The 12,523-nt window shown below is 46.1% G+C and overlaps 1 protein-coding gene across 4 annotated transcripts in view; it reads right to left on the reverse strand.

The window, feature by feature from the left end:
• Positions 1-10,177, reverse strand: part of FBXO31 (F-box protein 31) — a 43,285-nt gene extending 33,108 nt beyond the window's left edge. For 2 of the 4 annotated variants that reach the window (XR_013959277.1, XM_080646060.1), the window contains exon 1: positions 9,499-9,924. Coding sequence is in view for 2 of the 4 variants with exons in the window: in XM_080646060.1 (XP_080502186.1) it covers positions 9,499-9,847 (349 nt within the window). In the remaining 2 variants the exon portion in view is untranslated. Of the gene's footprint in view, positions 1-9,498 lie in introns of all 4 variants that reach the window. The other 2 variants (XR_013959278.1, XM_080646061.1) reach the window with 2 other exon arrangements.
• Positions 10,178-12,523: the final 2,346 nt, after the last annotated feature.

Raw genomic sequence — 12,523 nt, forward strand, 5'->3', positions numbered from 1 at the left:
GGTGGGAAGGAGGAGTGGGGTACAGAGGCTCCTAGGTTTCCTGACACAGCTCCTCTTGAGCGAATATTCAAGAACACTCCTCAACAACAGAGCTCTAATTTCAAGCCCCCTGTGTGTTCTCTAGCAGCTGCTTTACTCAGCTATTATTGTAAATGCATGTAATGCCCTTAAAAAATATAATAATGTAGCCAATCTAGAAAACACTCTGCAGCCAGCTCATCTTAGGATGGAAAAAAAAATGTAAAAAACAAAACCTGGACATGGCCCATAGGTGTCTCCTATTAAACTCCCAGAACATTCGGGATGCTAAACAAATAGTTCCCGAGGACAGCTAAAACCACCTACATAAATCAATGTGACTTATTCCCAACAAGTTCCATCCCTGCAAAGATAAACAGTCTGGATGCCAATAGGGACCTTGAGAAACTTTGCTCTTCCAGTTAGATGACTTTGACCCCCAACCAGCTCCCAAGACGGGTACCCCGCCCCCCAGGGCCAAGGGAGTCCCACTCAGGCTAAGGCCCATCTGTTATCCCACACACTCCTTCTTCCTGAGTGCACGCGTGCCTGCTCTGCCTCAGTACCCATTTTGAGACCAGGAGATGAGATAAGCCCATGAATCTGACTGCCGTCATCTCACACTGGCTCTTTTTATTTATTTATTTATTTATTTAGTATATCTTTATTGATTTCAGAGAGGAAGGGAGAGGGAAAGAGAGTTAGAAACATTAATGATGAAAGAGAATCATTGATTGGCTGCCTCCTGCATGTCCCTTACTGGGGATCAATCCCACAGCCCAGGCATGTGCTCTTGACTGGAATCGAACCTGGGACCCTTCCGTCCGCAGGCTGACCCTCTATCCACTAAGCCAAACCAGCTAGGGCATAATATTCCAGACACATCCCTATTCCTCCACCAATACTAGACAAGCAGGCCTGGCGATTTCAGGTTTACTCTCCATCACCACTGAGTGGACAGTGATGGCATCACTGGCAAAGGATGCTGACTCATAAGTTTGGAACCCAGGCCATCTCCTGAAAGGGCCTGATTTGGGGGAGGACACTTGTTCCTCCCCAAAGGCCCAAAGTTGCCCTTGTGTTTATCTGCATGCCCTTTACAGCCAGAAAGACAAACTCAGATCTTCATATGCATTATGTAACCACTTAATAAACACAGTAAAAATGGCAGCGCCTGGATCTCTAACTACCAACCAATTGTTTTTGGCAAGTCACCAGTGTCTGTCCAATTAAATAGGGCCAAGGGGAAATCTTTACACAATGCTTTCTGGGTACCAGATTCACTTTCCAGCCCACTTTCATAAGGTTAAAAAATAGGAAGTCTTAAGAGGCACCATTTTTCTTTATCCTTTTTTACTTTGCTAATTGAAAGGACTAGGTTTCTCTATGAAGCAGCACATGAGATTCAACCTGTAAAAATACAGAGAACTATAGTCCTTTCAACTAGCAAAGCAGAAGAAAAGGATAAAGGTTTTCCCTGTAGTTTCGCGATCCTACTGTAAGTCCAGTAGGTAGACTGGCTTTCTCTTCTCATGGTTGAGAGACATGACATGTGTTTTTATGACCTGGACAGTTTGTTTATGCAACTGCCAACCCACCTTCCCTGGTGGGCTCAAGAAGTATCTGGTTAACAGGAATCAAAAACTATTTATTTTTTAAAGATTCTCATTTTTTAAATATTTTTTATTGATTACAGAGAGGAAAGAAGAGGGAGGGAGAGATAGAAACATCAAAGATGAGAGAGGATCATTGATTCAGCTGCCTCCTGCATGCCCTACACTGGGGCTCGAGCTGCAACCTGGACACATGCCCTCACCAGGAATCCAACTGTGACCTCCTGATTCATAGGTTGACCCTCACTGAGCCATGCTGGTCAGGCAACAAATATTTCTTAAGCCAATCTTAAGCCCATCTTAAGACCAATAACTTGCCCATTTCACCTCTTTGAGCAATGACCCTTCCAATTTCAGCCATATTGAATAAAAGCCACATTTCTCATATTTTGCATCAGTATATCAAACAGAAAATAGCATTTTCTTCTAGATGCAAAAACAAAATTATTGGTTTTTAATTTCCCATTTCTGTCATAAAGATCACACATTATGGGAAAAAGATATTTCTAATTCTGATGGAATGTAAACCCACATTACATCTACAACTGATTAAACTATTATACAAATATTATTCCCTGTGTCGTTAAAACCACTTACCATCAAGGAAAGAAATGGGGAAATTATATATTATTAATTCAAAACCTGATAGTGGCAGCAGGCACTGAGCTGAAAAATATGAAATTATTATGACTCAATATTTATAGTTCAGTGCTGAATGGAAAAATACATGTATGAGCATGTCTCTCTTTTTATTTATCTTCTGTTATTACTTGAAAAATTTGATTTCGAACTATGGTCTGAATTTTGTAAACTCATTAGCATTAGGTAGACTTCATGAAATATTGCATAAATTAACAGTGTTAAAATTGGCGAGCATTTAAAAATCTACCAACTAGATGGTGAAGTATTAACCAAAAAAAGCACCGTCAGGGTCAAAGGCAAAATAATGTACTTGGCTTGCACCCCTGGTACTCTGAGAAATGATGACTTATTTATAGCCCCACATTCAGTAGGCCTGTAGCCAAAGGAATGATGCATCAAAACGTGTTTACCCTCCATCTACCCACCCCTGCCTGTAAGACTAGTTTGGTTCAGTTTCCTGTAAGGAGGGAAACAGCACCTGTTTTGTCACATACTTGCCCCAAATCAGGAGCACCGATTTGGCTTCTCAATAGCAATCTTTTTATCTGCACAGAGAAATACCACTAGAAAATATTTACTCCCACAGCTCCAACGTGCAGGGGGCTACAATGGCCAAAGTTCTATAAAAATAACTGATTTATTATTGCTAATATATTACTACCAGGACACTGTAAATTGTGAACTTCTTACCAAACAATATAAAAAGCTACTTCATTTTAAGTTTCTACAGTAGCTCCCTCCTGCCCCAAAATCATCCTATCATTTTAGAAAGAGCTATTAAACAGACATGCCTTATTGGCATCCTTAAAGTTAATCATGGCCCAAAGTCTTTGAAGCAATAACACAGGAGTATGGCATCCTGTTTTTTTTTTGTTTGTTTGTTTGTTTTGTTTTTTAAATATATTTTATTGATTTTTCACAGAGAGGAAGGAAGAGGGATAGAGAGTTAGAAACATCGATGAGAGAGAAACATCGATCAGCTGCCTCTTGCACACCTCCTACTGGGGATGTGCCCGCAACCAAGTTACGTGCCCTTGACCGGAATCGAACCCGGGACCTTTCAGTCCGCAGGCTGACGCTCTATCCACTGAGCCAAACCGGTTTTGGCTGGCATCCTGTTTTTCTTGCGGCTTGTTTTCTGTTCTGGAAAATCCAATTATCAAAACACAGAAAGCAAACAGATAAACATTGAGTAGTAAACATTCAAATTCGTTAGTTAGTCTCACTCACTCTCCCAAGACACTAAAAACTGGATCCATTATTATCCCATCAGGAAACCTGATGGGCTAGGACCATCCACCTCCTCAACCAGTCTGAGATCCCAACTTCTATCTACCAAGGCTGGGACAGCTTTTGTTTTTACCCACATAGACTTGACTATGGCCTTATTAACACCCACTATAACCTAATGTCTAGTTCAGGAAAGATAAAGTTATGGGGATCAGAGAGTTAAGACCACACTTATCTTGTTCACAACTATTAAAGAGGTAATATGCAAACTGATCCTCACCCCCTCACAAGATGGCTGCCTATGACCAGGCCGGCAGGGGGGTTAGTGAGGGACAACCAAACAACTGAATAGCAGGCTGCATGGGGTGACCAGGCCGGAAGGGTTGGGCAGTTGGGGGCAACCAGGCCAGCAGGGGGGTCAGTTGGGGGCAACCAGGCCGGCAGAGGGGGACAGTTGGGGGCAAGTTGGCCAGCAGCAGGGGCAGTTAGGGGCCACCAGGCAGGCAGGCAGGCAGGTGAGCGATTAGGAGCCAGTGGTCCAGGACTGTGAGAGGGATGTCCGACTGTCAGGGATCGGGCCTAAACTGGCAGTCAGACATCCCCCAAGGGGTCCCGGATTGGAGAGGGTGCAGGCTGGGCTGAGGGGATTCCCCCCCGCCCCAGTGCACAAATTTCATGCACCAGGCCTCTAGTTCTTACATATAAATCCAATCACAATTATACTAACTCTTGGAAACACCTATGGAATTGTCCATTTATTGACCTAGATATGCTGGAAATTAAAGCTATGAGAATGAAATAGTGAAACCAAAGACCTAACTGTCAACCATCTTCATAGAAAATGTTCTGTAATATATTAAACAGAAATCTACCCAGACTAAATTAATAAAACCCACAAGTCAATAAGAAAAATAACAAAACAAAAAAAGAGGGCAAAGATTAAGGATAAGCAAGTAAAAAAAATCCAAATTTCCAATAACTTTATTTCTGAAATGTGCATCCTTACTAGTTATCAGGCATATGCAAATTAAGCTGAGATGCTGCTTCTCACCCAGCGTGGCACACATTTTAAAGACAGATCACCCCCATTACCTATAATAGTACCTCGCACCCTTGGGAATCAATAAAAAATTATCTTTTTGGTGCTTGGAGACAAAGATAACACATCTCTTGATATTTTAGAATTACAACAGCATAATGTACAATTATCCCAAACAAACTTACAAACTAATTCTTTGAATGTCTGGCAGCAATTTAAAAAGGACATGAAGGGATTTAATCCCTTCCACTGTGTAGAGGGCCCCCTGGGAAGGCACCTGAGCATTCTATATTGGCCCCTCTTGCCCTTTTGGCCAAGAGCGACCCTCTTCTCACAATCCAGTTGCCCACAGCTGTTGCCTATGCTTTCTGTTCATGCTGAGATTGAAGCCTCGTGGTGGCTGGTACCATGGATCTGTCTCTCGCCCAGTGGGGTGAGCTGGGCCCTCCCTGGAGAAGAATCCTGGGTTCCCCAAGATATGTGATTAGTGCCGGGGCCCCGCCAGCAGGTGAGGGGATCCCAAGGCAGGTGCTGGGTGTGGAGGCCACGGGGGCATAGGCTACCAAGGAGACAGAACTGAACCTCACATCACCCTTCTTGGCCCCGGAGGACGGCTGGTTAGCCAGAGACGGGTAAGATTCCTCAGGGAAGGAACAACCTAAGACAGGCACAGTCCCAGAGGGGCCATCAGGAGAGAACTTGGGGGTCAACAGAGGTGGGGCACAGACCCTCACCCCCCCAAATATTCAGGGGCCTGAACCCTCACCCCTTCTGAGGGAGGTCTCCTGCCCCCATGGCTGCTTTGCTTCCCATGCCCGACAGCAGCTGCCCTCTCACTGCAACAAGACTTGTTTGAGGTTCTTGTACCCATGGTGTGGGGAAGTGGGTTTTTGATATCTAAATCCAGCCTAGCACCAGGAATGCTCAGGGCCTACTCAAGAAGGCAAATAATCCTTTCCACTAATATTTACAGGGTAAAATAAGATTGTTGTCAGAGTATTAAATTTGACAGTAAAATAGTAGTCAAGTTCTCAGACTAATTTAAATTGGCTAAGTAAAATAAACAAATATTCTAGAAAAATTAATGGGGACAAAAAGCTGTTCCTAAAGTGTTAACTAAAATTTTTATTGGTAGTTCATCTCATGGTAAAATTGCGTAACATGTAATGAACCTAAAGCAATCATATTTTAGTGCAAAAAATTAAAATTTAAAAGCTATCAAGACTACATTATAAAATTTCCAAAAGCCTCCTAATATTTAAATTAAAAAGGGGGGGATAGTAGAAGAATATCATGTAAGGAAAAATATCCTGTAAGTAAATTACATCTAGAAAATTTTTACTTTAGAAAATTAACTTTCATTTGTAATGCTAACAGCAAGACACCCATGAAAAACACACATGGTGTCAAAACAAGCCAAAGGAAATCGTTTGGGCAAAAAATGAAAAAGTATCCCAAGTCAAATTTATAGAAAAGATTCCTTTATTAACTTTTGGTTGAGAAGATGTTTGTATATTTTCAGAAAACAACTCCAAGACCATGTGGGTTCCTGCAACAGAGAGGAATTGACAGGACTGCTCCAGCCATGAAGACAGAAGAGAAACAGTCCAGAGATGGAAGACGCTGACGATGCCTTGCCATACTAGCAGTCAGCAGCTGTGCGTTGCTGCAGGTTGCCCAGGACCAAACCAGAGAGGGTCGGACCTGCATTACCACCATTTGTCCACCATCCAGAACTGAAATATCATTGCTGACATGTACACATAGGGAACTGTTTGACATTGAAATTGGGACTCAAAAGAACTGTTGGCCCAGAAAGAAACTCACTACAGACTGATTCATTTGCCTCTCAGCATAACCATTATTGCTTGTCCCATTTTCTGTTCTTATAAGAGTATTTCTAGTATCACATGATCTCACTCATTTAGGGGAAATAATGAACAACATAATCTGATGAAAAAAAACGAACCCGGAGACAGGGAAGCATCGATCAGACTGTCAAACCTCAGAGGGAAGGTAGGGGAGGGTGGGGGTAAGGGGGAGAGATCAACCAAAGAACTTGTATGCATGCATATAAGCCTAACCAGTGGTCACGGAAAACAGGGGGGTGGGGGCATGCGTGGGGAGGGGTCTGGGATGGGAATGAGGGGGATGAGGACAAATATGTGATACCTTAATCAATAAAGAAATTAATAAAAAGAAAAAAATAAAGACAGATCATTCACATTAGAGAGAATCCAGCAGATATTGGGTTAAATGAGATAACCTGATCCACAAAAGGCAGCTATTTTGTGATAATGCATATTGGGCATTTGTATTTTATATTTTGTGACTTTCCTGGTGTGTAAATAGGTAAAACCATTCCAGGAAATAACTGGACAATATCTAGTAAAACTTCGAATCTAAAAAAACAAAACCTGCAAATCTCAAAGTCCACTGCCCGGCAACATTGCTTCTGGATATACTAGTATTCCTTAGAAAAATTTTCAAACTTACCTGTGTCCAAAAAAACATATATGAGATTGTTCACTGTCATACTGGGTATAATGAAAAAAAAAATAAGTGAAGGAACAAAAGTGTGGCCTCCCCTTAACCAGTTTGGCTCAGTGGATAGAGCATCAGCCTGCAGACTGAAGGGTCCCAGGTTCGATTCCGGTCAAGGGCATGTACCTTGGTTGCGGTCACATCCCCAGTAGGGGGTGTGCAGGAGTCAGCTGATCAATTTTTCTCTCTCATCCATGTTTCTAATTCTCTATCCCTCTCCCTTCCTCTCTGTAAAAAATCAATAAAATATTTTTTTAAAAAAAGTATGGCCTTTTCAAAGAATGAACCAGCACAAAGCACCAGTGTGGCTCAGTTGGTTGGAGCGTAGTCCTGTACACCAAAAGGTTTCAGGTTCAATTCCCGTTCTGGACACATATCCAGGTTACAGGTATGATCCCAGTCAGGATGCATACAGGAAGCCACTGATTCGTTTCTCTCTCTCTCTCTCTCTCTCTCTCTCTCTCTCTCTCTCTCTCCAAATCAATAAAAATATTTTTTTTAAATAGCCATGAAGCATAATTAAACACCCACCATTTAGAGGGTGAGGGCTTCACATGTATCATCTTTTTTTTTTAATATATTTTATTGATTTTTTACAGAGAGGAAGGAAGAAGGATAGATAGTCAGAAACATCGATGAGAGAGAAACATCGATCAGCTGCCTCCTGCACACCCCCCACTGGGGATGTGCCCGCAACCAAGGTACATGCCCTTGACCGGAATCGAACCCGGGACCTTTCAGTCCGCAGGCCGACACTCTATCCACTGAGCCAAACCGGTTTTGGCTGTATCATCTTATTTAACCCCCAAAATGACCCTACGGGACAGTACTTCCCACTAATACTTGGGCAGGTGAAGCAGCATGCCCAGGATCGCTCAACAGATACACAGAGCCTGCCCTGATCACTACAAATCCGGAGTCTTAGCCATTGAGGTTTACAGGAGAGAGTAATTGACTGGCTGGTCCCCTTGCTGGGGAGGATGTGAGAATGGAGGCCTTCTCATGTAGCCTTCCTGGGGGTGCAAATTCCAACAGCTGGGCAATGGGTAGCTAGGGTGTTATCAATGTGCTAACCTACTACCTGTAATCCCACTTTGGGAAGTACACACTAAGAAGATAACCTCAGAAGTTCTAAAAGGTGCTTGTATGTCTCATAAATTCCTATGAAATGCACACAGGCAATCTTGGTAGCACTGTTTGTGACAAGGGAACATTGCAAATTTAAATCTATCAGTAAGGAACTAGTCTGTGGCACATGTATGCAGGGGAATAGTATGAAGCTTTTTTATGCTAAACTATCTCTAAGGTAATTTATATAGTATAATCTCATTTAAGTAAAAACATGTACATGACTCTACTTGTGTATATGGAGAGATGTTTTCCAAAATTTTAAGGGTTTATTTTTTATTGTAGGGATTCTGATGATTCTTACCTTAAAAAAAAAAAAAGTTTATTTGAGCCAAGCTGATGACATATGCCAGGCAGCAAGATCTCAAATGCTCCCTGATGATTCTTACTTTCATTCCTTTGGTGTTCTGCATTGTTCAGATCTTTTCTTACCTATCCTGTTTACCAATATATGAGAGCTTATTGAACATCAAAGATTTGTTGAGGTTTAAACGCAGAGGGCCTTGCACTCTGGATTAAGTAAACCTTCCTCCTGGGATTTGTTACAAAACTACTTGCTACCCTCACTGATGCCACCAGCATCCCCGAGGGAGACAGCAACCACTCCAGCACTATCCAGCTCCACCCACCTGTCCATAGACCAGTCCTTTTCTCAGAAGAACCTCCAAACACCCCCTCTGCTCCGTATCTACTCAAGCCCACCTTGATCACTCTCCTCTGCTTCTCACCCCCATCCCACGCCCAAACGGCTGGGGACAAGGAGTTGCGCCAGCAGATGTCAGATTACTACCTGGCCTAAACCTCCAGGGTCTCACACCTACAGGGACCCCCACCCTCCCTCCCAGCTCGCGTCACTTCCCTTGGCTCCGTGGCGTCGTTCCCGCAGCTGGGAGATCCCTCATCCCTCTCCGAGCACCCCAATGCCCACGGAGAACGCTTCTCGCCCGCCCCCGCGCCCCGGATCTGTGGCAGGACCCTCCCCCCCACCCCACCCCCCCACACACACACACAACCAGGACCGCCCCTTGGTGCTTCCTGATCTGTGGCAGGTCTCCATCTAGGTAGGGCCCATGCGGAGCCAAGACCCCCGAGTCCACCCTGCTCATGAGGCCCCCGACTATGGCAGGTCCCTGTCCAGAGCCCTTGGGGACCTCAGACCCCTTCCAGCCCCGTACACCTGCAGCCCGGACCTCCGAGCACCCTCCCAATCCCCGAACCTTGCCCCACGCCCGGACCTCCGCCCGAGACCCCTCCAGGCCTGGACCCCCGCTACCGTGCACTCACCCTCCCGACAGCGCCGTCTCCAGATGGTGTCGTTGTGCAGGATGCGACAGAACTTGGTGCAGACCTGGGCCAGGCTAGGCAGGTCAGTGCCGGGTAGCGAGGCGAAGATCTCCACCAGCAGCTCGGGAGGCAGCTCCAGCAGCGAGCAGCGCGGGGGTGGCGAGGGGCTCGAGCTCCGGCCGCTCCACTCACTGCACAGCTCCGCCGCGCCCGCCTCGATGCGCTCCTCTTCCAGGTCCGTGTCCGGCTCGCTGTCGGCCGCCGCCGTCTCGGCCGGGTCCCGGCGCTGCTGGCGACGCCGGCACCCCCGCGAAGGGCCCACGCCACAGAGCCGAGCACACACCGCCATGCCTGTCGGAGCAACGGCCGCCACCGCCACCGCCGCCGGGCCTGCGCCTGCGCCGCTGTCAGCCGGCCCCGCCCCGCGGGAGAGCCCAGCCAGGACCCCAGGCCTAGTCCCGCCCATCAGAGCCCAGCCCCACCCAGTCGGAAAACCTAGCCACGCCCCCGCCTCGCCTCGGTCCCTCCCCCAGGGGGGACCTGCAGAGGCCCCGCCCCGGGAAGCCCCGCCTGCGGGGTGGGTGATCCGCCGGGCCCTCTCCTATAGGGCCGGCGACCCCCGGGCGGCTCTGGCCTCGACTCACCTGAGGTCTGAGGGCCTCCTGTTCCCCTCGCGGAGCTTTCACGGGAAAAGAATGTCACCCACAAACGCGTTACGGCCGCCCCTTCCCGACTAAAGACGTGAGTGTGGGCAGCAAAAGTGTGTGCTGCCGCGTTTGAGGACTGAACCCTAAGGACATCCCCCGCCACGACTCGGATGATCCTCCGGAAAACCCTCCCCAGGACGGTCCAGAGAACCCCCAAAGAACCCCCCTCCCATGAATCCCTCCAGGACCCTCTCTGAGGGCCCCCACGGACCCCCCCCCCAACTAGAACCGCCAGGACCTCCCCCTGAGGAGAGCCCCAAGGAGTGGCCCCCAGGATTCCCCAAGGACACCTTCCTCCCCAGGACCCCCTCTCCCCTTTGGAGCAAGGAAAGCTCCAAATCCGTGGTGGGCAAACTGTGGCTTGCGAGCCACATGCGGCTCTTTGGCCCCTTGAGTGTGGCTCTTCCACAAAATACCACGGCCTGGGCGAGTCTATTTGGAAGAAGTGGCGTTAGAAGAAGTTTAAGTTTAAAAAATTTGGCTCTCAAAAGAAATTTCAATCTTTGTACTGTTGATATTTGGTTCTGTTGACTAATGAGTTTGCCCACCACTGCTCCAAATGACCCCCAAGACTGCTGCTCACAGAAGGTGTGATTAAGTGACAGGTGGAATCAATGCCAACTGTTAAAGCTCTACGAAGCCAAATAGAACCCTAAATTGTGCCTGACAGCTCTTTTATCTAAAAGCTAACATTCACCTGTGTCTGCCCTTATTACAATGAAAAGGGGAAATCATGCTAGGTGATAAATCCTGTGTCATCTGTCAGTGATCTTGCTACCTTGTTTACTATGCTCCAGGGCACGTGTGTTCTAGAGACTCTGTAAAGCTAGCTCTTGACAGTAGCTTCACCTTAAATAACTCATAACAAGAAACTGTTATTGTCTTCAGAGAGGAAAGCCAGGGGTACGGATGCTATCATAGCAGCTCTACAACTCCTTTCTGATCAAGACTTACTTCAATGCCCTGAAGTGCTGGAGGAGTTGCCCAGAATCTAAATGGAAGCTAAGAATCCACTGGCAAACGCAGTGTTTCTGGTCTGGTGTGGGGTCTTGCTTATCTAATAGAAAAGACTAATCTGCCAGTTTCCCTGGGCCCAACCTCCACAAATTCCTGGCTATCCACCACCACCTCCATAAGGAAATCTCTAAGCAGAAAAGAGGGCAGTCTACCCTAGTCCACAGAATCCCATAAATGCATCTTTTGACAAAAAATAGCAGTGCCTTAGTTCAAATTTTTACCATCTCAGGTCTACACAATTGAAAAACAACACCTTGGTCAGAAATAACACGGATAAGCTGCTATGTCCTTTTATCAGCAGCACAGGATGTCCCATTCCCCACAACGGTGACCTTAGTTTTGATCCCATGAGTTGTGATAGAGGAGAGAGTTTTACACAGAGACCTGCGTCCTCTCCCCTCACCACACAGGCCAGACACAAGGTCTTGGGTGGGCGTGGGGCTCCACTCCTGAGCCCTGTCTTAAGAATGCCACTGATGCCTGGCCGGCCAGTGTGGCTCAGTGATTGAGTGTCAACCTATGAACCAGGAGGTCATGGTTCAGTTCCCAGTCAGAGCATATGCCCGGATTGCAGGCTCAATCCCCAGTAGGAGTCAGCCGATTGATGATTCTCTCTCATCATTGATGTTTCTTTCTCTCTCTCCCTTCTAAATCAATAAAAAATATATACATTATCTAATATATATATGAAAAATAACACCAAATTGACCTACCTGTATCTAGAAGGTTTTTCCATCCATCCTCTGTAGTTGCCAGAACTGGCTTCCTTCAAACAGTAACATAAGTAAAAGCAGACTCATCCCATCACTCACCTATTTAAAAGTACTTAGTGGGCCCATTGACTCCTATTACATCACACAAAATAGCTCACTATCTGGTCCTATCCTCCCAGCCTAGCCTCCTCATTCCCCACACACATCTTTCCCTCAGTGCCACCAGATTCCTTAGCCAAAACTCACCATGTCTTGTCACATCTCTGTCACTTTGCTCAAGCTGTCTCCTCTGCCAGGAAGTCCCATCTCCCCAATCTGTGCCATTAAATCCAACCCCCTTCCTTCTTGTCCTCTAATGGTACCCCCTTCTAGGAAGGATGATCCCTTTATTACAGCACCATCATATTGTTTTATTGAATCACTTGCTTCCTTTGGCTTTACTAGATGTAACCCTCGCAACATGACAGATGTACTAACCCTTCATGCAATCAATGAATGTTTACTGACTAAATGTTTGTTGAATGAAAAAAAAAAAGAACAAACAAATAAACTGGCTAAACAATTAAACAGGGAGGAATGTGAACCAAA

The sequence above is a fragment of the Plecotus auritus genome (genome assembly GCF_963455305.1).
Source record: "Plecotus auritus genome assembly, chromosome: 10".
In the NCBI taxonomy this organism is placed as follows: domain Eukaryota; kingdom Metazoa; phylum Chordata; class Mammalia; order Chiroptera; family Vespertilionidae; genus Plecotus; species Plecotus auritus.